Raw genomic sequence first — 26,997 nt, forward strand, 5'->3', positions numbered from 1 at the left:
ATCAGAATGGGGGAAAAGATCATTTAAGCAGCTTTGAATGTGAATGTTGATGCTACACAGGCTGATCTGAGTATTTCTCTTACAAATGTTTACAGATGATGACTGAAAAATAGAAAATATCCAGTGAGCGGCAGTTCTGTAGGAGAAAATGCCAAAGGTCAGAAGAGAATTGAAAAGAAACTGAAATAACTCCTTGTAATAACCAGGTAGAAGAACCTTGAAGCTGCAGCAACAGCAGGAGATCACATTGGTCAACACTCCTGTCAGCCAAGATTGGGAAAGGGAGGCTACAGTTCACAGACTGGAAAAACATTGCTGCATTTCTGCTGCACATAGTAAGGTCAGAATGTGGTGCAAACATCATAAAAGCACGGATCCAGCCTACCTTATGGTTCAGGTTGACGGTGGTGATGTAATCAATACCTGAGCATTGTTTCTGACCATGCCCATCTTTTAATAACCACAGTGACCCATCGTCTGATGGTTGCTTCTAGCAGGAGAACGCCCCGTGACACAAAGCATATGTTTTGTTTTTTAATTATTTATTATGGCATTTTTTAGCCTTTATTGATAGAGAGACGGGAAGAGATGTAGTTACAGTTTTGTGTTTGTCATTAGTTTTTTTAATATTTGGTATTGTTGTGGTATTGTTTTTACTTCTGTTTAGTTTTGATTAATTAGTTCAGTTTGTATTAATTTGGTGCTAGTTTTAGGTTTAAGGCATAATATGGGAATTGTATATGTCAGAGGTAAGTCTTACACACTTGCACTCTTTGCAGTTAGACTAATACCCAAAGTTTAATGCTTTTCTTAACTTCGAAAAGCTGACAAGGGGCATGAAGGACTTCACTGATCAGACTAGACTGTGCATATTTGTGAAGCGTGTTTTTCTAAGCACCTTTTATTCCGACACTTCTTTTTATTTATTTATTTGGTCCAGAGCTGCATCTTTAAGTAAATATAGAAAAATTTATGTGAGGATGAGAAGATATATTCAGTGATCTGCTAAGTCTACAAAATTAGAGCAGGTCATGCACAACAGTTCAATTCTTAGCACTCCTAGTTTGCATGTCAGTGTTTCCTTAGTGAAAATTCTGAGATGCATCCTATGTGTGGTATGCCATGCATAAAATTCAAAAGTTAACTTCTCTTCCATTTTCCCTCCAGTGTGCCTTTAACACCCTCCTCAATCTCAAACAGCCAGTAGTTTTACAGCTCAGCCTCCCATCTACATAATACATTATATTTTTTTATTACTAAAATGAAGCAAAAACATTTGTTTTCACAAAAATTGCAAAACAAAAACAATAATAAGATCTGATCTGTACAGCAGAATTGAGGAGAACAACCAAGGCGAGCTGACTATTGTGACTGTAAACTAATGTAAACAGTTACTCAACGTCCCTGACGTAGTTGTGAGGTCTATACCCTCTGTCCCCCTGCCTCCTAGTCACACAAACGCAATGCAGCGTACCTGTACAAAGAACTCCCATATAGCTTCTTGAGATAAGAACCGGAAATAACTAGCACAGCGTAAGAAGACAATGACATAAAATGATCAAAAAAGGAGCACTTGGCGTTTGCTGGTGGGATGTGTCGTGATAATCACTGGGTCCTGTTAAGATTAAGTATGATTTATTTTGTAAAATAGTGCAATGCTGATCAAACCTTTCAGGCATGATAACGTGGGGCTGTTCTCAAAAACAATGCCATATAATGACAGTCTCTATCTGCTTTAAGTCTCCTTATTAAGTCTCCTTATGTAATCCCAGACTGGCTCCATGATGTTTAGATCTACGAGATCTAAGTTATCTGATGCAGGACTTCATGTCCAGCAAAGTTAGCACAGCGACTACCTTCAGTTTCCTACTTTTCTCATTACCACAGCAACTTTAGGTGACCTATGATTGCATTCAGTTGGACTTTGCAGTTTCACAATGTAATTAGCAGTTTTATAGAGGTGTGTCTGTGATAATATGATTGTGACCTTTGTTTGCAATCCTGCTGATCTCAGTACCATACATCCAAAGCTGCTTCGATAGTTCGTCACCTGAACAAGGTTCTATTTTTAAAGCCTCATGAGGCCCACGTGTTGTCGGCAACGCTTTCTGCCCCTTGACCCTTCATGTACCTTTGAAAGCGCATGGCTGTGGTGCGAGGCAGTGTCACTATGTGGGACTGCCGAGTGAGTGGAGCATGCTCTGGTTAATATTTAATGGTTGTTCTGGCCAGAGAATTAATCAGTATCAGTCTGAGACATACTGAGAAAACTGCCAGGGCTGCGCCGCACTTCTCAAATAAGCACGAAAACATGATTACAAGAAACAGTTTTTATTTGTTTAAAAAATACTTTTTTTACTGAGGTGGTGGCTGCGTGTATGAGTAAAGATCTTTATCTCATATATACTGTGGATGGTAAAGAAGCGTACAATATTACAGACACTGAATAGACAGTTATTCTAAACATGAAAACATGACTAAATGTAATTTGATGGACAAAAATAAACCATTATTCAATTTCAAGGAGGTTAATTGTAATAATTGTAGCAGAAGTCCCAATAAGACCATTTAGAAAACAATTAGTGGAAAACATATGTGGAAAAATGTTCATATTTTACTTAAACTTAAACTAACTAAATTAGAAGGCTGCTAGCACTTTGTAGAGCCAGGAAAGATTGAGCTTAGCTTAGCATATCCAAAAAAAAACAACAACAACAAAGGTTTAAGACAACTTTTTGTGTTTTACTTTTACCCTTTACTGCTCATACCGTGAAGGGGACGCTTCTTATTTCTTCAAATTGAATAAATGTGGTCTATCAGTGAGCTTTACAGCAATTATCTGAGAGTGCTAGTTGGGTGTCTACATCCTTTTTCTGTCCCTAACTAGTCTAGATTCTGGGAATGGTAACATCCAATTAAATGTTATTGTTCCAATCAGTAAAGTAGCCTTTTCCCTCAGCTCCTAAATGGTAACAAGGCCAGCATAATATTCCAAAAACTCTATAGCAAGTTTCCTAGATATGGAGTTAACCTAGACCCAGATTAAAACAGAAGAAAACAGTGAACAGCAGAGATGAGGCTTAATCCATGTCTATTAAAAATGAGAAGTAAGAATCCTTGTAAATATAGAACATTAATCCTCCAGTTGCCTTAAAGCTACAGGTTTTTGCCTTCTGTCTTTACAGGGTAAATCTTGCTGAAAACCCAAGGCACCAAAGTAGTTGGGATTAAAAGTGCAACTGCACTTTTACCAAAGGAAAGGGCATAGAAAGTCATGTGGTTTTCAGGGGAAAATGTCCATCCATCTAACAGGTGAAGCAGGGATACAGAGATGACAATACATCCAATCCTGAAAGGGGCGCTCCTAATCCTCATCTTGGTCGTCTTGTAGAACGGCGAGTGCAGACCGAGGCCCAGACCAAACAGGCTGCCCATGTTCCGCAGGAGGCTAGCAAAGGGGGCAGAGTCTAGGTGAACCCACTCTGGCCTGATGCACCACTTCTGGGCTTTCTCCATGGTCCACAGCAGGTCCACATCCAGAGCTTTAAGAAGCACATAAAAGCCAACAGCAAAGGAGGTGAGGAAGAGGGTAATTAAGAAGTACTTCTTCAGGCTCGCGCTGTAGATCCATTTCTCCTTGGAAACAACTTCAGCTACCAGTGTGCCTAAGACGAAAACAGACAAGGTGGTTTATTAAACAGGGACAATGTGTAACATGTACACTCAATAAAACAATATTTGAAGTTAAAATGGTCTAAATATATCATATTTTTGTAATTTTAAGATTGCATTTAACCTGAGCCATATTTTAATTCTTCTTCTACAATATTTCTTTGTTTGATCTTTGGCATTTGCTCCTAAAAATATGATATTGGTAGTTGTAGGCTACATAATCACTCAGTAAACTTAATTTCCAACCCTTGCAAAATGTTTTTATGCACATCAAAGTCTTTGTAAAAGTCAACACTTTATCGACTAGAGTTCTTTAGATGGACTGACCTGTAATGATTCCTGCAATAACCTGGTGTGGGAAGTGAGCAGCCATGTAGACCCTGGAAATGCATACCACCAGCTCGACTAGGCCCATTAGCATCCACAGGCCTATAGACAAAAATCTGACAGGGACAACACTGATTGTAGGTGCACAGAAGACTCCAGAGAGCCAGAAAAGGCGATTGTATTAACACAGACTCACCTGTATAGCAATGGGGGGCACTGTTTTTCTCTTGCAATAGAGAGCAGTGCTGTTACCATGACATACCAGACACCAGCTGCACCCATGGCATGACCTGAAGGACTTCCTGCAAAGAAAGAAATTGGGCTTAGCATTTCCTAATTTAGAGTGGTAAATGGACTGGTTCTTATATAGCGCTTTTCTACTCTGTCCGAGCACTCAAAGCGCTTTATACAGCTAATTCATTTACCCAATCACACCCATTCACTTCTAAGCTTAAGTGCTAAGTATCTAACATTCATACACATTCACACTCCGATGGATGATGCATCGGAGAGCAACATGGGATATTTGGCATGCAGATTGGAGATCGAACCACCGACCTTCTGGTTAGTGGCTGATCCGCTCTGCCACCTGAGCTACAGCCACCCCTCGGTGAAAAGCGATCAGTCGGTTCTTCATCTATCTTGACGACTGATCCTCGTCAGACTTGGCAGTTTTGTTGCAGGTGACCAGAGTAAGCGCAACACCAAGTCTGAGGTGGTTTGAATATGTCATATTTTGCTGAAAGTTGTTGTTATCTTTTATCTTTTTCTTTCAGTTTCCAGAACGTTTAATACGTTCTGGAAACTGAAGACTGAAGAAAAACACTTGCACCTTGTTACCTTCCCTTCTACTAATAGTATAAGGACAGAGATCTCTCAAAGAAACTGGAGCAAGATAAAAGGCACTACAAGTTTATTACCTATTTATCACCATTAAAGTCATACCCATTCACAGAAAGTCGTGTACAGTTGCCAATTGTTACAGCTATCACCTGGCAATGATATACTGGAGTATTTATCAGACTAATTGTGTACTGTGCCAAATAAATCTTATCGTTCTATTACGACAGACTAGTTCTGTTCAGTTTTCATGCGGTCCGCATGCCTGTCATGAACTCTACCTGGTCCAGTTTCGCATGTGATGGGGAACTGCTGGAGTGAAGGGGCCGGTCCTGCTCCATAAAACTTGGTCTCGTGAACCCACCAATAAGGTCTTTCCCCAAATAGAACCCTGCCACAGTGAAACAAAAAAAAAAACAGGAAACGAATCATGCAACCGTTCCTTTTTTTTAATGTTTAAGTTTTAAGTTGAATTCAAGTTGGACCCTTTCACCCAGTTACCATTTCAGGACCAAGTTGAGCCAGTCTCCAATGACAGCCACCCAGATGAGCCTGAGTGCCGTGTCCCTCCGCAGGTGGAACCAGATCGGGAACAACCAGAAGAACGTGGTGTGCAGATCGGCCACTGTGGATGCCAGGTCGAACAAACCTTCATATTTGCCATAGCTGGTCTGCAGATAGACAGCCAGCTCAACGCCCCAGCTGTGTAGAAGATCCATGATCACAACCCAGACCTCTTTCTGAGGACGATGCTGTGAAAATATCTCTTTATTGGTTTTTTTCTTGGTTAGGTTTCAGCAAAGCTCTTTGAGGCCGTCCTGTCCGTTCTTCCACTGAATGATTCCCACTGGACTTTACTCAAGGCTAGCAAGTTTGTTTAACTTTGCAACGGTGCAGACAGGTCACTTAACCTTTACACCTCAGGGGGCCCCCTCTGCTAAAAGCTATCGTAACAGAAAGCAGCAGCTGCCCATGCACAGATTGCAGACTTCTAGCAAAGACCCGTTATCCCTACTTGTGCCTGAACCCCAATGTGAGAAACAACAAAATGGTTTTGAACTTTTTGTAAACATATCTCCGGAAACAGAACAAAATATGAGCTAATCTGTGCAGATGTCCTCACCAGACCTTTCTTTCATAAGAGTGCAGTACCTTATGTTCCACCTGCTATCTATTTTTTTCTTTTTCTGTTTTGTCACCAACTATCTCATCGGCTTTGTTTCCTCCCAAACTCACTCATTTAATCATTGATCTCCTTATGTAATATAGAAATGGCTTACTCCATCATTCTGAACGGCGGCATGTTTTCACTAAAAAAATCAATGACATTACTGATAAATTATTAGTGAGAATGTGCACTTGTAAGAAGGGAAATATGAAAACACGGCTATCCTTTATTAATGCCGAAGTCAAAGCCACGTGGACAAAAATGAAGAAGACGAAGATGACTTTTAAAAATAGTCTGTGGGTCAGCAGAAAAAAAAATCTCTCTGCAAAGTGTTTAATTTGGGTCACACTTGAGGAGGACAGCCACTGATCGATTGGCTTCCTGTCTCCTGTGACTCTCTCTGTACAGTGATTCTAAGATACTGATTGACGTTTTGTTTTCCTGTTATCTTCCCAACTTGTTTGTGTGACATGCCTCCCAAACTCTAGTGACTGCCAGTCTTTTATTACACATGCGTAAGGTCCAAAGATCAGCGTGTGCATGCGTTTGGGTAGTGGGTCCGTCCACTATAAAAACAGCCAGCTGTCTCGCTGATAACAGCACTCTCCGTTCTTCCACTCGCACATCACTAGACTGAGATTTCTTCCTCTTAACGCTAAGATGCTTAATGCCGCGATGGACGCCGTGCAGGGTTTCGGGGTGAGCAGCACCCACTACCTGCAGACCAACTACAAAGATGCCCAGGGCTTGTTTCTCTGGGTCTCCTGGGCGGCTGATCTGAGGAACACCTTCTTCATCTTCTTCCCCCTTTGGTTTCACCTGCGGGCTTCAGTGGGCGTCAAGCTGATCTGGGTGGCTGTGATCGGAGACTGGCTTAATTTAGTGTTCAAATGGTGAGCGTATTTTTTTAACTGATATATAATCGTGTGAAACAAGCTTTCTTTAGACCGTAACTCAATGCATGTTTCCGCTGTCCTCTTCAGGATTCTGTTTGGAGAGAGGCCGTACTGGTGGGTCCACGAGACAGCCTACTATGCAAACGCCGTGCCCCCTCACATCGAGCAGTACCCAATGACCTGTGAGACCGGACCAGGTGAGAGACACCACTGTTCATGCACGGCTGCATTAACTTGCGTGAGGGTAAAAATAAACCGACTCCCATTAGCCTACAGCTCCTCTCACTCTGCATGTGTTCCTGCCTGAAGTTTACTCTGAAGTAAATTGGCCGAATCAAATAAATTATCATTCTAAAGATCTAGATCTTGGCGCTCATCCTCAAGATAAAGCCCTAATGCTGTCAGGTGATATTGTGCTTAATTCGTACATATCGCAGAAAGAACGTTTCTTTTGTATCCTCTGGTTTCTGTCTGCCTTTCTGTGTGGAGTTTGCATGTTTCCCCTGTGACACAGTCCATAAACGTGCATGTTATGTTATTTGCAGTTAGGTTATTTGGACAGCAGCCAAACGAGTTGTCTAAAATAAAGTTCAAATAAAATAGTGGCTATCTTTTTCATTCATTTATTACTTAGGTTAAAACAAACAACAAAACAAAAGGATATAATGAATGAGCAGTGCAGGTTGCTCTGGCCCACATGTTAATAACTGCCTTCCTCCCTCTGTCTGTGTTACCTAGGCAGCCCCTCTGGCCATGCTATGGGAGCTGCAGGAGTCTACTACACCCTGGTGACCTCCATCCTCGCCATCGTGACCAGCAACAAATCCACAAACAGTCAGTGGTGAGTCTATAACTTTATTTTTCCTTTCTCGGCCCTGCTGATTTTGGTGTTGTTTACCATTTTTCTCCATTCAGAGCTTATCGCTCTGGACACGCTATCTCTTCGGTGCTGGGGTTGATCATTGACTTCTTAGAAGTATTGACTGAAAACAGGGTGTTAAACACGGGTTGTTTTGACGTGCAGGCAGCTGAAGTTCTCATGATAAGAGAATAATAAATTTGTTTATTGTTACAGTGCTTGAAAAGATTTTCTTTCATGTAATCTTGAGCTGCTGGAAATCAACGAATCTAAGCCGTGTGAATTTGTACTTCAACAGGTATCTGAAGGCTCTTCTGTGGACGCTTTTTTGTGGGGTCCAGGTGTGTGTCTGCCTCTCTAGAGTCTTTATTGCTGCCCACTTCCCCCACCAGGTCATCGCCGGTGTTATCACAGGTGAGTATTTTTACAGTTTCAGTGAACGGCTATGCCTCAGTCATTCAGTAAAATATATAGTCAGAAATATAGTCAGTTATTAAGCCTGCAGCGGTAACGCAAAATATGCGCCTCTGCTTTCCTAATGTGGATCATTGTTTTCTAGGTATGATTGTGGCTGAGGCCTTTAACAGAACTCGGTGGATCTACAGCGCCAGCATGAAGAAGTATTTCTACACGACTCTGTTCCTCACCTCCTTCGCTGTTGGCTTCTATGTGCTGCTCAAAGCTCTGGGTGTGGACCTGCTGTGGACCATGGAGAAAGCGCAGAAGTGGTGCATCAGACCAGAGTGGGTCCACCTGGACACCACGCCCTTTGCCAGCCTCCTGCGCAACATGGGCACGCTGTTTGGCCTGGGTCTGGGCCTGCACTCCCCCCTCTACACCGAAACCAAAAAGAGCAGCAGCCCGTTGGTCAAAGCAGGATGCATCATCAGCTCTCTGCTCCTGCTGCACCTGTTTGACTCCTTCAAGCCTCCCACACATACCGCGGCCCTCTTCTACCTGCTGTCCTTCTGCAAGAGTGCCACTGTGCCACTGGTCACTGTCAGTATCATCCCATACTGTGTGAAGCGATCTCTGAGCCGGCACAACAAAAAGGCAGTGTGAGCACCAACTTCATATCACAAAGACTAATGAAAAGGAAATCTCTTCCTATTAAAACACATTCCTTTGGTGCTTGTTTTATCCACACTGCCACGTAATCCTCAGGAAAAGCTTTGAGATCAACAGGAAAATGCATTTTGTGTTATTTGGACACTGAACCTTGAACATTGTGTGACACTAAGTGAAAGCACTATCCAAGCTGCCCAGTGACACTCACAAAGAACTATTTTGAATATGCGACAACACGATAATGACGCTTGTCCTGGACGGTCATTCACGACTTCAGTATAGTATTTTAACTGTATTAGTAATGTATTTTTTCAATGTCATAGAAAGTATTTTTGGGACTGTTGAAATATTTTTAAATAAAAATTTTGTAAATGTTAAAAAAAACGATTTGGTTCATTCTTAAAAATGTGCAATCACTGGACTGTTCCTTTAATACTTGACTAATGACCATTTTCTTCCACTTAGACTAAGACAGATATATTCTATTTTTCTCACCAGCGTTGGAATATCTGTTAGCGTATTTTTTTTAATATGTGCACCACAATTTAAAAAATTTTACTCAGATACTCAGCTTTCTTAAAATAAATCACACAATAAGTATAATATTCAGAATAATCTCAATTAAAAGAAAATAAGCAGAAAACAAACACTTTTAACTCATTATTTACAATTTATTATCATTGCACAGTCATGCACTGTACAACAGTACAATGAAATTGGAGAACTGTCCCACATCAGTGCTAAAAGAAAAGAAAGCAGTAACCAACAATAAATAACACATATGCAGAATAAAATATACTATATGTGCAGAAATTAAAGGTACAGTAGGTGCAGAGATAAAAATACATACGCAAATATTAAAAGGGGCTCATCAGTTTAATCCAGGGGTGTCAAACATAAGGCCCCGGGGCCATAATTGGCCTGGTGAAGACTCAAATCCAGCCAAGTGGACAGTTTTTAGATCATGTGAAGCAATATATAGATTTTAAACTTAATACTAAAAAGTATGTTCAGTATTTTCATGTTTTACAGCTTTTCCTATTGATAAAGACTTTCTACCCTCATTGTCATTCATCCTACACCAAAATAATAAACAATTAAATGATAGGAAAGTTCCTGTTATTCACAGTAAACTAACAAAAAACTTTATATTTTATAATTACAGGGCAGTGCAATGAACTATCCATGCGTCTTTCTGTCATTATACATATTTATCATGTGTATGATGACAGAAAGTTTGTTTACTGAACAAAATGAGCTGTAAAATGATGTAAAATGACTTTGACGCCCCTGGTTTAATCTGTCTACTACAACAATAAAAAGGAAAGAAGAGAATAAAGTTTAGACAATAAAACAACAAAACGATAAAAGCTGAAATGACATAAAAGTAAATTGAATGAATTACCAATTACATACAACTTTAAAATGATTACTTACTTTTTTGATAGAAAAAAACAACAGAAAATTGTTATATTTACACACACACACACACACACACATAAACATTTTTTAAATGGCTTACATTTTATTCATTCTTATTTTTACATTAACTACAATTCTAATACTCCAATATATAATGTTGTTTAAAATGCAATATTTTTCTCTGAATCATAGCATCTACTTTAAGTAAATTCTTAAAGTAGATGAAAATGAAAGTACTAAGTACTTAAATGTACTTACATGTACTTATTCTATCCTGCCTCCATTTGGATATGCAAATCAAACAATATAGTTTGATAAATTAGCCTATAGTGGAGAAAAATGCATGCACTGGTATACAATTGGACAGTTTTTTAATATGTTTTTACATCGACACATATTAGATCCATAGGAATCTAATACAGTTAAGAAGAAGCTGAACACCTGACAAGAGCCTTCATCATCTTTGTTGTTGTTTTTTTTCCCTCTTTTGCCAGAGACACAAATAAAAGCTCACTGTTTAAAGACATTTCCAGCTTTGCTCTATTATTGGATTCCTATGGGATCAGATAAGCAGTAAATCTTGGACACTGAAAAACAGACCCGATGTTGAATAGATCAAGAATATACTCGCTCGTCCTCACGTCCCCTCCAGAGACCCCGTGTCACATTTGGCTGTTGTATAACCTCATATGATAAAGATAACATTTCGGGATGATATCAATAATTAACTCAGATCCGTTATCTCGACTTGCAGTGATGACAGCGATTTCCCACGTCATACCCGTGTCTGTGGGCCCGTCAGGCACACGGGGCCGAAAGTGCACACTGAACATTCAATATTTGCCATTCTGTGTTTTGCATAATACACACGTGACATGCCTGATGAACAGTTAAGTGGGACACAAGAGGAAAAACACCAAGTAAAGTGAGATTTGCTGCAGTTGCATAAAAATGCGTAAAGTTTGATAGAAAATTTAATTTAATAAGAATTTGGCCGATATCACAAAGCGGTAGAGTTTTGCTAAACATCCGCGCAGACATAAAGAGACAAAGACGGTGGCTGGATTGTCATTGGCAAATTTGTGCCTTAAAAAATCAGGAATGAGAAGAACAAGCTCTCAGAATCGATGCAATCACTGAGTCTGTCACATTCTTCATTTGGCGCGGGTGTGTACCTCAATGACGCACATGGATGCGCTCACGCAGTTCCTAATACCCACTAACTGCATCTCTCTCAGACACGGGAGGTCTGGACGCTCAAAGGAAAGGTGTGTGTGTGTGACAGAGAGATGCAGGCAAATACTAAAGTCCCAGCTAAAACGGAAAAATATCGGGAAGAATGTTCAGTTGGTCCTCTTGGTGCATCTGCTGTACCGTTATATGCAGGCTGTCTCACTTCCCTATACTCTCATCAGTCACTTTATTAGGTAACTCGTTCAACCGTTAGAGGGTATTGCAGCACCCTCTGTCGCACAAGTAAGACATCGCAGCACCTCCTGCCAATTAAAAAAAAAAACCCAAAAAACAAACAAACCCCGCCCCCAACACACAACATTCCTGTTGTTCTAATTTGTGATAAACAATAAGGTTTAGATTCTTTAAATAATGATCAAGCATTATAATCTACAGTGGCCAGAAATAGTTGTAATATTGTAAAATAAGGAGCAACTTCATAATCCTAAAAACTCTAAGAAAAAAATGTTTTCCCCCTTTACCTCCTCCATGTGACCATTCTCCAACTTCAATTAAAAACATGGTTAAAACCTTCCTCATATTGAACACTTTGGACACCAATCCCCCTCATGACAACCACCCCCCCCCCCCAAAAAAAAAAAAAAACAAACAAAAAAAAAAAAAACAACAAAACCCTAAACCCCGAGCAACAAGTCACATTTAATAACCAGGCACTGAGATGGAGATAACACTTTGGCTTATTATGAGCAGTTTAATATTATCATTAATTAATTTCACTCTACTCCTTTTGCTGCAAAAGAGTGTTTGACTATGTTTAATGCTATGCAATTTCGGCTTTGGGGCCTGGTAAAATATTATGCATATTTGGATAATTCTTGTCAGTCTTGACCAGAGATGTGCAGTAACGCGTTACTTGTAACCGGATTAAAAGTAATCGGATTACTGTAATCCGATTACTTTTTTCAAGTAACGAGTAAGTAAACTCAAGTAAACTCCTGCTTTACAGGTGAAAATAGAGCAACAGGACCGCTAGTCTGTGACTTTATTTATTTTCTGCTGTGTTTTACTTGCATCTATTTGAAAGAGTGAGTGTAAACACACACAAAAAAATATTTTATGTGCTGGAATGTGCAGAAAATAGGTTTAAATATTAAACTAATTTATTCAAGTCAGAGAATGTTGCATATAATTTAATTTTTGCTTGATGCATAAAGTTAAAAGATTAAAACTAACAAAACAAGTTTTAAAAAGAGATTTTTCCATTTGATTACATTTTGTATGATGGATTATGCAGAAAAAGTAGAATTGGGCTGAAAGATCTATCACTTTATCACCTATTCAGGTTGTAAATCGTGTTTTTAAAAAGTAACTAAGTAACTAAGTAATTAATTAAGTAACTTGACCAACACTGGTCTTGACTGCTGCGTGGGTCCCGTTAGTTGCAAAACAGGCATGCATTTTTGTGGTTTTACAATGAATTTGCCTACCTGTTTGCACGCCTGATGTGTGTTAAATCTTTGGCTGTTTAGTCTTGTCTGCTGTGTAGTGGAGCATGGCAGTTGAAAGACTGACATGCTTTTATAGAATTATATTAGAATGTGACAGAATGAATACAACTAAAACCTGACAAATCTGCAGCAACTTGACACTTTCATGTTATTATGGTCAAAATCCTCTGAGAAATGTTTCCAGCACCTTGTCGAATGTGTGCCAAGAAATATGCTAAATAAAGCTCTGAATTAAATCTAGTCATAGTAAAATGTACAACGATTTCCTTGTACTTTTAGATACAATGAAGTATAGCAGTAATACTGTATTACCTGCTCAGTGCAGTGACCACATATTAAAAGGTGGCAGTGTTGTACCATTGACCAAAAGTGTTTCTTCAATTTGAAAATGAAGAAAACACCAGAAGCAACATGGCTCCTTTTCAGTTTGTTCAGACTTTTAAGTTGTTAGTTTGTTGCATGTGTGATAAAGTGTTTATGCAGCTGTAGAAGTTCTAAAAATATTCAGAAATGGAAATAAATGCCTCTGTGCTCCATTATGAGTGAAATGGACGCCGGTCATGGAGAGATTGACAGAAGTTGTGGAGGATGTAACAGAGAAAATGCTGCACACTCCAGGTTTGGAAACACAAGACACCTTTTAAAAGAAACGACTGCTTCAGTAGTGACATTTATCAGGGTGACCTGCCTTGAGCTCGTTTGTTTTTATATGGTTCATACTGAGCAAAAAGTGGAGACATTTTTGTTATTGAAGCTTCTGTAAGTATGGTGACCTTCACTAATGAGGCTTCAGTGAACAGCAGGTGCCTCAACTGAAAGGCCAGATGCATCTTTCAGGTCCTGCATCAAGTCCTTTGATGGATTTTTGTCCTGTTTCTTAAGGACATGACTTTCAGATACTGTTTACCTGCTGGAGATAGTGTTTTTAGGCCTTCCACTTCTTTTTTTGTCCTAATTTTTGTGATTGTGTATTTTTTTTTTAAACTTAATTAGTCCTTCCAGGTTGAGTTTGGGTGCAAACACTTTTAAGAGCTTTATAGGCTTCGGATAAATTCTGTATTTGGTTGAATTTTTAGTCTCTGGAGGCTTCATTCACTACTTTTTGACTGTGCTCTTTTGTGTCATACCTTTGCCTACACACAGGTCACACGGCAAAGTGCGAACTGATCTTGAAAAGTAAAATTACTTCATGTCATCCGGTTTCTTTATTTTAATGAGACCTTTACCTGGATAAATTAAGGATAATGAATGAAAAATAACCCTGTGTAGCTTTTAGTGTCTAAATCGTAAGTAGTGGTAAGTAGTCTTGGTGAAAATAAATACCAAACTCTGCAGCCAAGGTTAACACCTTGGCTGCAGAGTTTTTAACTGCACTGTGTGACATTATTTACACCACCCCCATCCCATCCAGCTTTTAAATGGGGGACCTTTTTGTCTTTTAAAAGTAGAACTATTTAATTTACATCCAGAAACACAAATTAATACATGTCAGAAATATAATCGCTTCCTTTAATGTTGTTTTTTTTAACTGGCATCCTTTCCATGCAGATAAAGTATCACTGTTTGGGTCCAATGGTGAAAAGAACATTTCATCTGAGTAGCAGATGCATGATGAGACAAGGACTGATCTATGACAGATTAAAGACAAGTATACAGAGATAGACTCTGAGTTTATCAACAGCAAGCCTTCACAGTTTTACTAAACCCAACAAGCAGAAAAGGGGACCTCAACAACGGTGGAAATGGAGAAGGAAGGAGAGCACCCAGGTGTGCCACCTGCCAACCTAAAGGTACTGTCAACAAAAATACAAAAGGTGGGAGTGAAGATAAAGATATAAACGATGAGCTACTTAAATCAAAGACAAGAACGCCTCGGACAGGAACTCCAGGTATGGATGTTTACAAAGTGAACGGAAAATCTTTCCAACAAAGATGAAAAATCGTTCTCAGAGAACAGCTACAACAAACAAAAACCAAATACTGAATGCAGTTGTTGCAGAGTTTTTCCAGCACAGATGCATTTTTCTGAAATGTGCACTGACGCATGAAAAAAAGTGCAGATGTTTGTGAAGTCTGTGGAAAACATCTGAGGCAGACCTTTCTGATGCTGAGAGTACAGAGGGTGAGAGTGATGAGGACTGGAAGAAAAGTGAACAGAGTGATAAAACGGACAGAAAAACAAAGTCTAAGGGACACAGGAAGAGGGATTTCTCTAGCAAATCTTTCTGCTACCTCTTTCTTGAAGCATACGCAGGAAGGCAAGAAGGATGCAGATATGTGTGGCGTGTGTGGGAAACATTTTGAGACCCAGGAAACCTTGAAGCTTCGCTTGTAAGCTTACCCCCAAATAAATGACTGTGAAGTTTGCGGCAAACATTTTGAAGGCCACAAACACGGAGCTGTACATGAGAACCACACAGGAGAGAAACCATTTGTCTGCACTGTCTGCGGGAAAGCATTTACTCAAAATGGAAATCTGATGAGGAGAGACCGTGTGTTTGCAGCGTGTGTGGTCGGAGCTTTAGCTTTGAAGAATACATGAAGGCTCACATGAGAATCCATACAGAGGAGAAGCTGTTCCTGTGCAGGATCTGCAGGAAAGAGTTTGGGGAAAAGGGGCGCTCTGAAAACACACATGAAGATCCATTCAGCAGGGTCCACATATCAAAGCGTGATCTGTGATAAAAAGTTGTATAAGCCCGACGCGCTGAAGATCCACATGAGATCCCACACAGGTGAGAAGCTCTATCTGTGTAATGTCTGTGGGAAAAGCTTCACTTACCAAACACATGGGTGTCCACAAAGGAGAGCTGACACATCCCGTGGGAAAACATTCCTGAGGAAAGACGAACTGAAAAGACATCTAATAACTAACGGGGATGAACCCATCCAGCTGATCAGTCTATTAAAGTCTTTAAGGCTGAGATTAGGTACTACTTATTAATCCAAACAGTCAGGTTACATCAATCAGGTCTTACTGTTAGATTTCATTTGAGCATCAAGGCAAACATGCACAGTTTCAGAGATTAAATGATGTTAACTCTGAAATCCAGTCTCTTTTTAATTTTGGCTTAAAGTCCTTTTTGTTATAAGATTTCATTTTGAATATTCCAATCAGGTGAAAAATTCACATACATTTAAAAGACATTAAAATCTCTTTTTAAAGATAGACCTGTCCAAGAGGGCAGCAGAAGTTACAACAACATGTAACAATATAACAAATAGAAAACCAAAACGCACGCCCCGTTAGCCAAAAATCTCAGAAGTTTTTCTACTGAGATTGGACGATGTCGTGGAGCAGAACCACATACCTGCTGTCCAAACCTTTTTTATTAACAGAATAAAGTTGACTTAGACAGAAAGACAGCTAAAAAGTCTTGTTTCAGATAAGAAGTTAACAGAAGAGCTGCACCAATTCCCAGTATAAGATATGGGTTATTTTGAACTTATTATATTTTGAGAGCTTTGCAGCGCTCTGATGGTACAGTCCAAATTTTACTGTTTTCATGAACCAATTGTTTGAATCCTAGCTAGATTGTGGGACAATTACTGGAAATATTAAGAAGTCATATGCAAAATATGTGTAAAATATTAAGATATTTATTTTATCCAGCAGCATTGTATGTGTTTTAATTATAAAAACAGCTCTGTATGATTTCACAATTAATACCTTCTTATATAGAGCTTCACATCTTATCTTTTCAGAGTCACTATAAATGAAAATTACAGATATAAATGTATATTTCATTTATACATAGATCGATCAGTAGTTTTTTATTGTTGAAACATTATTAAAAAAACAAATCTCCAATATTTTTGATAAAAAAGTATAGTTGGTCTAGTTTTTCCAAAAAGAAATGCTGTATTTGCATATTTGGAATTCTTGGATGCTCTTTGGTTTTCACTGTACCAAGCAGTTGAAACATGGTAGTCTGCGAAACACAGAATGAAATTCCTCTTTTTCTTCTTCTCTACTCAGTTTTGGGATCACCACAACAGATCACCTTCACCTCACCCTATCATTAGCGTCCTCCTCTGTTACACCAACCCTCTGCATGTCCCATCAGCTCTTTCTCTTTACCAATGATGGGACATCATGCCTTCACCTTCTCCTCTTCATTTGTCTATAGCTAACAGTAGCACAGTTTCCACCGGCACCCTGTTAACCTCGACCAATCCAGTATAGAAATCACATTCTTGATGATCTGCATGTTTGATTTATGCAAGATGTTGACATATAACTGAAAAAGTTGCAAAGGTCTTTTTTTATACATACAATAATTTTTTAAATATATATTTTTATGTAAAATTTGTTAGATGCAGAATGTACGGGGTCACATGACCAGTGTTTAGTTAAGATCATGACTGGGGCATTGTGGGTCACAAGTGGCATGGAAGCATGGACATATAGCCCCCTAAATACCCTTATTCTGCATTTGGTCTAAGACACATACAATTATCATTTTTAACTATTTATATTGTGTAGTGTGTAATACTGCCTTTACAAGGAGAATGGGCCACATGTTTAGTGACTGTATTTCATTTATTTGGCATTATTTCCTGGTGGACACTAGCATGTGAGGCAAGTATGTTGTGATACACAAAGCTCTTCAGCCTACATCTTCAGGTCTTTTATTGTCTTTTAGTTTCCATGGGGTTTCTTGACGTCTTAAAGACATCAGTATGAATCATGTCCAGTATTTCACTGGTCCTGTGCAACCAGAAAGAGAAATCAGACTGACTAGCAGAGGTTCAGTTTAAACACAATTTATTTTTCTGCTTAAATAATTACTTGGATCATCCAGTGTAGGCTATGTTGGTTTGTCATACATGTCGGTACCAGATTTATTATCAACAATGGATGCTTAGGGTGGATTCATATGAAAAAAAAAACCAACAGAAAAACAATTTACACATGAACAGAAAGTCGCATTTTTAATAACTGACAGTGATTTGTGTGTGATTACAAAGATTTAGATTTGAGCGATGGGGCTAAAAATGAGATTCTCTGTTCTCGTGTAAATAGAAGCAAATAAACAGGATAAAAATCATCAACGTAAAAGTCCCCTTTTAAAAACCACAGTAGAACTAAAAGTTTAAACATACACTTCTAGTATGCATGGATTTTTTTCCTAATGTTAAACACAAACGCGCACACACAGACAAACGCACACACACACACACAGCGTTGCTAGCGGTCTAGAGCTAACAATGTGCTAGTCTGAAAGATGCATTGGACAGTGTCAGTACTTTCCTGTTGCATAAGAAGGATGCTGTACTATCTCGCCACTAGGATGTGGAGTGTCATTTCATTTGTAAAAAACAAGAAAAGGAAAATAAATAAAAACAAAACAGTTATAGATGACAGATGTTTGGGTTACTAATAGTGCTCACACAGACAGAAGTACCATCACACCCTCTCTAAGTTGTATTACAGTGCTTTGAATTAAGAGAAAGAAAGGAAAGCGTTAAAAATAAAGTGACATAACATGCAGCAAAATATCATTTCTCTGAAGAATGTCCCTCAGACAGAGCAGAGTAGCTGTTGTCTTTAAAGAAAATGTCCTCTGTTGAAAATCAAGCATTTTTTTCTCCATTCGTTTCATTCACATACAGCTTTTTTTTGTTCCTTTTTATATTTGGGAAGAGCACGTCAGAAGACACACTCCAGGCTGCACGAAAAGTGTCGACCTCTCAATACAAATGCACTGGCTCTGCAAAGCTTCATCAACTCAAATCAGTGCATAAACAATCTGTGAAGCTACCAATTCTTTTTTTTTAAAGATTTTATACAGTGTCATTTATGTACAACAAAAACACCCAGGTACTATTATATCTCCTTTGTTTTGTTTTATAAAAGAACCACATGGTGCACCCCGATACTGTGAGTGCAGGAGGAAAAAATAAAGCCATACAAGGCGAGTGTCTGAGAGAGTGAAGTCCTTTCCCCCGCTGTTTGTGCCGTCTTTGGTCACAGACGCCTTTCATTTGCCAAAGATTAAAGTAGTTTCCAGCTCACGTCCATGCGTGTCCTTCGGTGTTGTTTTCCAACAGTGAGTGAGTTTGGTGACATGCTCATGCGAAATCAAAGAAAAGTAACGTGTTGTCTTGCTGAAAACCATGCGTTGTAAAGCGAAAGCTTCAGACACGTGTTGGCTCCCGGTTTCATTGGCTCCGGTCTGTTTTTCCTCCCAGGGTCATGTGTGGGGGTCCATGGACCTGAGTGTAAAGGAAAGTTTATACTTCAGATTGGTTGTTGTATAAAAAAGTACTTTTCTGCTTTAGGATTGCAGTTTTAAATATTCTTAGCCTCGATTGTAATTGTGTTTTTAATTAATTCTCCTGTTTATATGTTTTATTTATTCACTGCACCACCTTGTGGTACAAATTGGAATTACATGAAAGTACCACCTGACACTAGTTCATCTCCAGTATCTGTTCAACACAGTACAAAGAGATTTTGGACATGAAGTCATAAACAATTGTTTGTTCATATCATTTTGATAGCTTTAGTTAACTCTGGAACGTAACAGAAAGTGTCCTACAAAACCTCGCAAGTGATTCGTTTTCATCTTTGTTTACATACAACGTAAGGTTATATTTTTTTAAATACTAACTAGAACATAAAAGTCACATTTAGATGTCAACTAGCAACTTAACTTATTGCTAGCTTTTAAATCCTTGCAAATATTCTTGTTGATAAGGATCTGCATGGTGCGCTTGACTGTAATGCCTGGGAGTACAACAGCACTGACAATTTTATTCCAGTTGAAAAACTCAGTTGTCTTCCTGATTACATCAGAGTTAAAAGGTAGATGGCTTCATACTCAGCATACAGACATCTGAGTGGTCTTACCTCTAAATTTCAGAATTAAAGTCTTCAGCTAAACATGCCTTTATATACCATACTTTATATTAAGCAAAAAATATAAAGTATATTCTTATTCTATTTACAGAAACATAATTAATCTTTATGGTCTATAGGTGAATATTTGGGTAACTTATGGGAGTTTTTAGTGTCTTTATGAGTGGCCTCTTACCAGTTGTAGTTGAGAGCTCTACTGTTAAGAATGACTCTTCCTCCCTGGTTTCTTGTTGGCACCGTCTCCAGGCTTGGCAGAAGGAGATTAAGAAAAGCAGCGAGGTTCAGTACAAGACAGGAACAAAAAAAAAAGCAAAACAAAAAAAAAGAGAGAGAGAAAAGAAATGTCAGTACTAAACTCAGGCAAGGCATGATCGGCGAGTGTTAATGAAGCACAGTTTGGTTCATCTTCTACATCAGTCAGCATGCTGGAGGAAAGATGAGTTTAAGGAGTGAAAAAATGTTAAAATTACTACATCTGTACATTTGCAAATGAAAGCACACATGCTTAATAGAGAGAATAACGACATTTTATATTAGTTGAATCACTTGATATTAGTAGTTCTCAGACTCGGTCTAGTCTAAACCTAGAGGCTGTAGCTGCTACTGAGGAAACACACACTGCAACCACTGCAAACTGTATTCAGACAGTAAGGCTGCTGTTATGAAATTGTTCTAAACTGCACAGCATTTCATAAACTCACACTCAATTTTTCAAACAAGAAACAGCAAACAAAACCTGAATGTCAAAATAAAGTTTAAGTTGCATGAACATCAGAATTTAGTCATTACATTTGACACTTCTGTCATTTTACCATTTTGTATGGATAAACCAATCTTAGCCAAGATCTTCATCTCCTGTTTTTGTAAACTGATGTGTATTTATAAATCTACTTGAGGTCTCCAGTGACGATGTGGCCATGGCATTTTATCTTTGCTCACCTGTCTCTTGCTTCTCATGACCAACCTGCTTTGCCCAAATTTTAGCTGGACTTTTAGGTGCTGTTTTTGGTCTTAATCGCAGCTCAACTGTGCTTCAAGTTGAACTCATTGGACACTTGGGGCAAGAAGGGCCTTGAACCTGAACTAAAACTTATGCTGATGCTTCTAGACAATTTTACAACAAAACCCTGAACATTAACCACTCTGGACCATGTTATCTGTTCAGCAGAAGTTGCCATGGTGATCTAGCCAGGCTAAACATACCTCACTAACCCATTAATCTCGCTTTGTAGTACACCTCCCCTCACTGGAATGCAGTTTACTTTGGTTTATGGCTGCCTTAATGCTGTCAGATTGTGTGTCCTCTGCTCATCTAAAAGGTGATTAAGAGTTTACACAAAGCTACAGCTTCATGCAGACAGCTCAGCTCACTAAGTCAGGCAGTTTGTTTCGACAGCAACCTCAGCTTTCACTCTTTGAGGCTCCTCCTTGTGGCCGTGTCGGGAGCGCTTCCCCTTCTTCTTGCCCTTCCCCCCCGTGGCTCTTGCTGCCGCTCCTGATGAAGAAGCAGTGTCAGCTCCACCTGAGGCTACACCACCACCAACACCTCCCCCACCAGCAGCAGCAGGTTCTTCTGCTGCAATAAATTCGCCTTCACTTTGCCTCCTTTCCTCTGAGCTGAACACTCTGCGTACAACCTTTCTGATCACCTGCAGGGGAAGAAGCATGTTAGCAGGAGGAGCGTGGGGGAGTTGATGAAGTGATAGAAAAAAGGATGAGGGAGATATGTAGAGGTGTTGTGTAAAAGTCAATGGGATGATATGTGATAGGCTTGGTTCATGCATCTAAGAGGTTGTCGGCATCATTGTGACAATGAGGTCCAATCTGAATTCCTCTCCTTGGCCCAAACCCTCAGTTTTGAAGGGTACTGGTCATCTAATCCCTCTAGTTTGCACATGGACAGCAAACTGGAGGGTGAGATAACCAATCAATCCCAAACCAAGGGCGTATGGCCAAAGGGGAAACAGATCGCGCTCACATAACCTTCTATGGTTCATCGTTTTCCCTATTAAATTTTACTGTGGCTGTACATGGCATATACATGTGGTGTAAGACAAGAAAAGCAATGGAGGAGAAAGACTGGTTACTTTTCTGGTGACCAGATTCCCATCTTCATCTATGAACTGCTCCTCTGTCACAGAGTCTCCAGGAATGTTTCTGGCCTCCTCTCCCTGGGGTGAAAGTTTTTATTTGGATGGAAAAGTGAGAAAGAAATGAGGAAGGTAAAGGTGCAGGTAGGGTTAGCTCCAAGACTGTTATTCATCGAATAAATAAAGAAGCATTTCCAAACAGCCCACAAATCACAATGGATGCAAAACCAGGGTATTTGCCCTAGAACATATTTATCATATAAAGTGGAAAGGTGAGTATTTAGATCGGCAGGTTTGTTAAATAATGTAATGTAATACTGCATCCTGCCGTCTCAACACGTCCAAACTTCAAGACCCAAGCCAGCAGCAGCAAAAGCACTGGAAACACCAAATGCTGTTTAAAAGACAATTATAATATAGAAATATGGAAAGAATACAATAAAAGTGTTTCTTTTAAACAAAGCTTCAGAAGGATGTGTCCATAGATGGAAAAATAAAAGTTCAGGCAAAACCTCATTCAAAAACCATACAAATATATCTTATTATCACCTCAAAATGAACCTTGATAGAGCCAAAGATTGTAACAAAACAATAAAGAATATAGAATATAACTGGTATCTACTGGTGTCGAGCCAGTTCGGCCTTTTGTGGAGGTTGTGAAGAGGTTGTGTTGAATGTTGAATGATGGCTGGAGGACTTTTAGTGGAAACAGGATGCACCGGAGCTCAATTTTCATTGTCTGTGAATACTGTACATGTTATATTCTTGCTTTAGTTTAGTTTTTTTTTTATCTTTATTAAGGCTACATCCACACGTACACGGGTATTTTTGAAAACGGAGATTTTCCGTTTTTGTTTTAAAAAATAATCCACACGTAAAGGCAGAAATGAAGGAAAACGCTGGTAGGAACATGCCAAAGCAACAGGTGGCGATATATTCCTAACCGCAGAAATGTTGGCCAATCAGAAGTCTAGAAGCCTTGGTGGGAAAAAGTAAACAAAGCTGGGGCATAGAAGCAGAACCGAGTCGTATGTGTGGAGGGACAGTAACTGTGTGTGTATATGTAAGCATTTAAACACTGCAGAGAGTACAATTAACAGTAATAGTATTGTAGAAATTCATTTCACCGAAACAATAACGTGGCGCACAGTGTGACGTCAGAAAAGGCGCACACCTTTAACGCTGCGTTTTCTCCGTTTTTCTCGTCCACACGTAAACACAAAAACGGAGTTTTCAAAAATATCCACCCTGGCCGGTGTTTTTAAAAATCTCAGTTTTCAGTGACCGAAAACGCCGTTTACGTGTGGACGAAAGGTGCAAACGAATAGAAAAATCTGCGTTTTCAAAAATACCCAGGTACGTGTGGACATAGCCTAAATTTATAAGATCTTCAAGCAGACTTTTTCCACTTTGGAAATGTGTTCCAACATGGGCAGTGTGTCAATTCCAAAGCAGCATTAGTCTTTAATCTGTGATGCTTTAATCTTGTTAAATTGCGTCAAAGCTTCACTTAGGGCTTCATGAATCTATTTTTTTACACTAAGCAATTACCTGATGACTCCCTGGAAACACTTAGCACTTAGCATCAATAATTAAAATATCTATTAGTTGCTTCTAGCTGATGCAAAAAAGAAGCTTAAATCAAATTCCACCTTTTCTTCCCCCCCTCAGAAGAAGTTTGGCACATTCCTTTTAGTCAGTGAATTAAATATATATGGTAAAGCACAACCAACAATCCACCAGCCAGGTAGAAGAGCACAAGCAAGGCAAGCAAGCAATTAGAACTTAATGCTATAGCAAAGCTAAACATATAAACAGCTGTAGACAAGTTTCTATTTCAATTTAGAGAAAATTTAGAACTCCTCTTTGGGTCATATGTTAATCTAAAAAATGTCTCTTTGTTTCCTCGCACATATCATGTCTCCAGTTATCTTTTAAAGTTACTATAGCTGCACACACACTCCAGTCTATGTTAACAAACTTGCACAAAAACACTGCTACTGTCATGCTCAGCACACATAGCAAATAGCTTCTGTTCAGTCTCTCTGGTATCACTCTTCTTCACACGCTATCGGTCCACTGCACTCTGCTTCAACATGTCTCTGCACACCAGGCCTAACAGACCTTGAGTACAACCCGTCTGCGTATCACCCTGGTAGTGACAGTGGTCTCCTCATCGGAGTCGGACTCCTTCTCTCTAACACTCTCCTGATGAAGGCAGCCCAGCAGCAGAGTAATGTCAACGAGGCCAGAGTGTGTGGGATTCATATGGAAAGTTAACATATGATAGAAGAATTGGGCTAATCTCAGAGGTTAAATATTTTAAGCCCACATAACAACAGAAGGAGAATAATATAATATACAGTTAAAGACTTTTTCAAGGCTTCAAGACAAGATTCTCTGTGAAGGACCGATTCCCACCTGGACTTTGTGCTGGGACCTGTTGCCTCCGTCCTTGTCTCCTCTGCTTGGTCCCGCTGTGCTGCTGTCCTCCTGGGATTCCTTCCTCCTGGGCACCTTTTCCATCCCTTCCCTGGCTGCTTCAGTCTGACCTCCATTCTGTTTGTTGGTCTGAACCTGGGGCTCCTCTAGCGAATCAGCTAGACTGTCGGGGCTGGACGAGTTAAATAGATTTAGGCAAATTCACCTGGGAGCAGAAAGACGTGACAATGAATTTAAAATAAAATCAAGTCCTACCTGCCCTTGTTGGAGCCCGGGCTGGGGCCAGGGGCTGCTGACTCCCCGATTGCGCCAGACGTCTCACTGCTCCTGCCTGGAACTGAATAAATGTCTTTTTCTGCTTTCCGTACTTGTTCAAGGATGGCATTCACAAGCTCCTCTGACACCTCCTCTTCCTCCATGCCCTCTTCCAGCTTTAAATCCTCCAGCAGACTCTGCAACCTCTCCTGCGTCATTTCCTCCTCCTCTTCTTCCTCCACTCCATTTCCAAGACCAGTGTCTGCGGTAGCCTTCTCTTTTACGGCCCCTCCCTGACTCTCCAAAACAAGATGGTCTCCTGCTTTTACTTCTTCTGTCTCCTTTCCTGATTGCTCTACCAACCGTCTGTCATTATCTGGCCTCTCTACAGACACCAATCCTGTTTTTTCTTCAGTAAACATCTCAGTTTGTGTATCTTCAGGCCCAGCAATGGGTAGCTCTGTGGCAGTGGAGCCTGGACCCGGGGCCACTGTGAGGGGGTCGCTGCTGGAGGTGCTGGTGGTCTGAGTGAGAGAGAGGTCGCTAGGTCTAGTAAGCATGGACTTGTTATGGGACTCTACTAAAGGATCGCCCTCGCTAAAGAAGTCGTCTGAGCGCAGTGGGGTCGGGGGCACGTAGTTGAGGTCTGAGGGGGTTTGGAGCTCCAGATCTATATTGTCGTAGCCTGGGTGGATTGTAGGAGTACAGGATTAGAGGATAAGAGGATTGAAGAAGGGGTAAAGATAAAAAAAAAAGGGGTTGGAAGAGGGAGGGAAGGAGAAGTAAAGTGGTGGAGGTGATGAAATGAGAAACATTTGAAACATTTAAAGGTAGCATCTGTTCAAAAGTCACACGTGTAAGTGATTCGGTAGCAGAATAAGATGTAAACACAACTTTACATATTATAAAGTTATTTGTCGGTTTACACCCAGTGGTAACTTCCTGGAAACTGCACCTCTAGATTCTGCTTGTGGTATTTGTGACATTTGGTGGGTGAATTTTAGTATTCAGACATATATCAAATTGAAATAAGAATAAAAATATGTCATGCCTTTACCTTTAAAGACTATGGAGGCAAAGTATTACATCTGTATTTAATCTCAAATCACATGCACATAGAGCAGACATGGCGCAATATTTACAGTGGAATTTGCCGGCTGAATGGGAGCCGCTGCCCCTTTAAGCTATAGTTTAATCTTTGTGAACTGCTCAGAAACACATCTGGCTCTTTAGATGCTACACACACCTATACACATCTACAAAGGTCACAGTGTGCTTTCAGCTGATTTATTGCGACATATTTTTACAACTACGAGTTTAATTAGGACATACAGTTTGGAAATAAAAAGGATAAACACCCACATGCCCTTCATGTCTCTTCTGAACTATAAACAGGCCATTCATCAGGTGTTCAGCTACTTTAAATGCACGATGTGTTGAGGATAGTTTGCACAATCGGTGTCCAGAGTGAGTTCATTAATCTACTTCTTCACTTAGAGGAAACATCTCTCCTGCTTTGTACACCATGCCATCTAAGACAGATATTTCTACACTTTTGTGGCTCTGGCTGCATTTCTCTCCGAATGTGCTGTGCCAGTACTGGACCAGAGTTCAAACCAAAACTCTGGAATTTATTCCTGTGGATAAATGATAATGCTATTCCAGTTGTACTCGATCTGTAATATATACGAACATCAGATTTGTTGTGTTTAAATTTTGTTCTGCTGCCTCTAGAAGTAGAAAAATAATTACTTTTAAATGACTTTTGAACCAGCCCTACCGAGTAGACATGACCACATCAAAAAGTGGTGGAAACAGAAATACACAAAATATAAAAATAAAACCAAAAACCTGGCATATACTGTTTATGTATCTTAAAATTGGCACTTGGGTTTTCTTTTTAAACCTATGTAGACTTAGACCCAGCCTCACTCAAATAAATGCAACATTAGTGAAGTTAGTGAGGCGGGAGACTTTAAAACAAGCTGGACTTTGTTTTCAGTAATTAGGTCCGTTTATGAGCAAAAGCTTGAGAAGAGTTCAGGTAGCTTAGTTGTGCTGGTTCAAACAAAAGGCAGTGAGAAGCACACAGGCCTCTAAATGTAAACCTCAGGAACTGAACGATCTCGCCTGAAGTAAGGAGGAACACCAGTAGGGAGGGGAGAGGATGGGGGAGATGGGGGAGGTGGAGATAGAGAATGGCGATTTTGAGGTGGAGAAGAGGATGAAGAGCAAGGACAGAGAGGAGGTGTAGAAGAGGGAGGAAGTAAAGGTGGAGAGGAAGCACATATTAAAGATGGAGAAGGAGAAGAAGGGACAGTAGCTGATAAGGTGCGAGGAGAGGAAGCAGATGTAGGAGAGGCAGAATGAGGAGGCGGTAAAAGGTGAAGA

The 26,997-nt window shown here is 39.8% G+C and overlaps 3 protein-coding genes and 1 pseudogene across 9 annotated transcripts in view; 2 read left to right on the forward strand and 2 right to left on the reverse strand.

The window, feature by feature from the left end:
- Positions 1-2,315: 2,315 nt before the first annotated feature.
- g6pc1a.1 (glucose-6-phosphatase catalytic subunit 1a, tandem duplicate 1) lies at positions 2,316-5,884 on the reverse strand. Its single transcript, XM_085169656.1, has 5 exons — positions 5,341-5,884; positions 5,121-5,230; positions 4,196-4,301; positions 4,000-4,115; positions 2,316-3,665 (listed from the first exon to the last, which is right to left on the reverse strand). The coding sequence occupies exons 1-5, from the start codon at positions 5,556-5,558 to the stop codon at positions 3,157-3,159; spliced, it is 1,059 nt and encodes a 352-aa protein (XP_085025782.1). The 5' UTR covers positions 5,559-5,884; the 3' UTR covers positions 2,316-3,156.
- A 710-nt stretch (positions 5,885-6,594) lies between these two features.
- Positions 6,595-9,214, forward strand: g6pc1a.2 (glucose-6-phosphatase catalytic subunit 1a, tandem duplicate 2). Its single transcript, XM_085169655.1, has 5 exons — positions 6,595-6,900; positions 6,991-7,100; positions 7,642-7,744; positions 8,061-8,176; positions 8,322-9,214. The coding sequence occupies exons 1-5, from the start codon at positions 6,668-6,670 to the stop codon at positions 8,822-8,824; spliced, it is 1,065 nt and encodes a 354-aa protein (XP_085025781.1). The 5' UTR covers positions 6,595-6,667; the 3' UTR covers positions 8,825-9,214.
- A 5,482-nt stretch (positions 9,215-14,696) lies between these two features.
- Positions 14,697-16,197, forward strand: LOC146512337 (uncharacterized; annotated as a pseudogene).
- A 1,508-nt stretch (positions 16,198-17,705) lies between these two features.
- Positions 17,706-26,997, reverse strand: part of LOC146512338 (ankyrin-3-like) — a 144,897-nt gene continuing 135,605 nt past the window's right edge. For 4 of the 7 annotated variants that reach the window (XM_085170859.1, XM_085170862.1, XM_085170861.1 and 1 more), the window contains 7 exons: positions 24,607-25,291; positions 24,331-24,523; positions 24,034-24,117; positions 21,907-21,990; positions 21,220-21,468; positions 19,995-20,066; positions 17,706-19,173 (listed from right to left, as the gene is read on the reverse strand). In XM_085170859.1, coding sequence (XP_085026985.1) covers positions 20,019-20,066; positions 21,220-21,468; positions 21,907-21,990; positions 24,034-24,117; positions 24,331-24,523; positions 24,607-25,291 — 1,343 coding nt within the window. In that variant the 3' untranslated portion in view covers positions 17,706-19,173; positions 19,995-20,018. The remainder of the gene's footprint in view (positions 19,174-19,994; positions 20,067-21,219; positions 21,469-21,906; positions 21,991-24,033; positions 24,118-24,330; positions 24,524-24,606; positions 25,292-26,997) is intronic. The other 3 variants (XM_085170860.1, XM_085170864.1, XM_085170865.1) reach the window with 3 other exon arrangements.

This window comes from Neolamprologus multifasciatus, chromosome 8 (assembly GCF_963576455.1).
Source record: "Neolamprologus multifasciatus chromosome 8, fNeoMul1.2, whole genome shotgun sequence".
Classification (NCBI taxonomy): Eukaryota; Metazoa; Chordata; class Actinopteri; order Cichliformes; family Cichlidae; genus Neolamprologus; species Neolamprologus multifasciatus.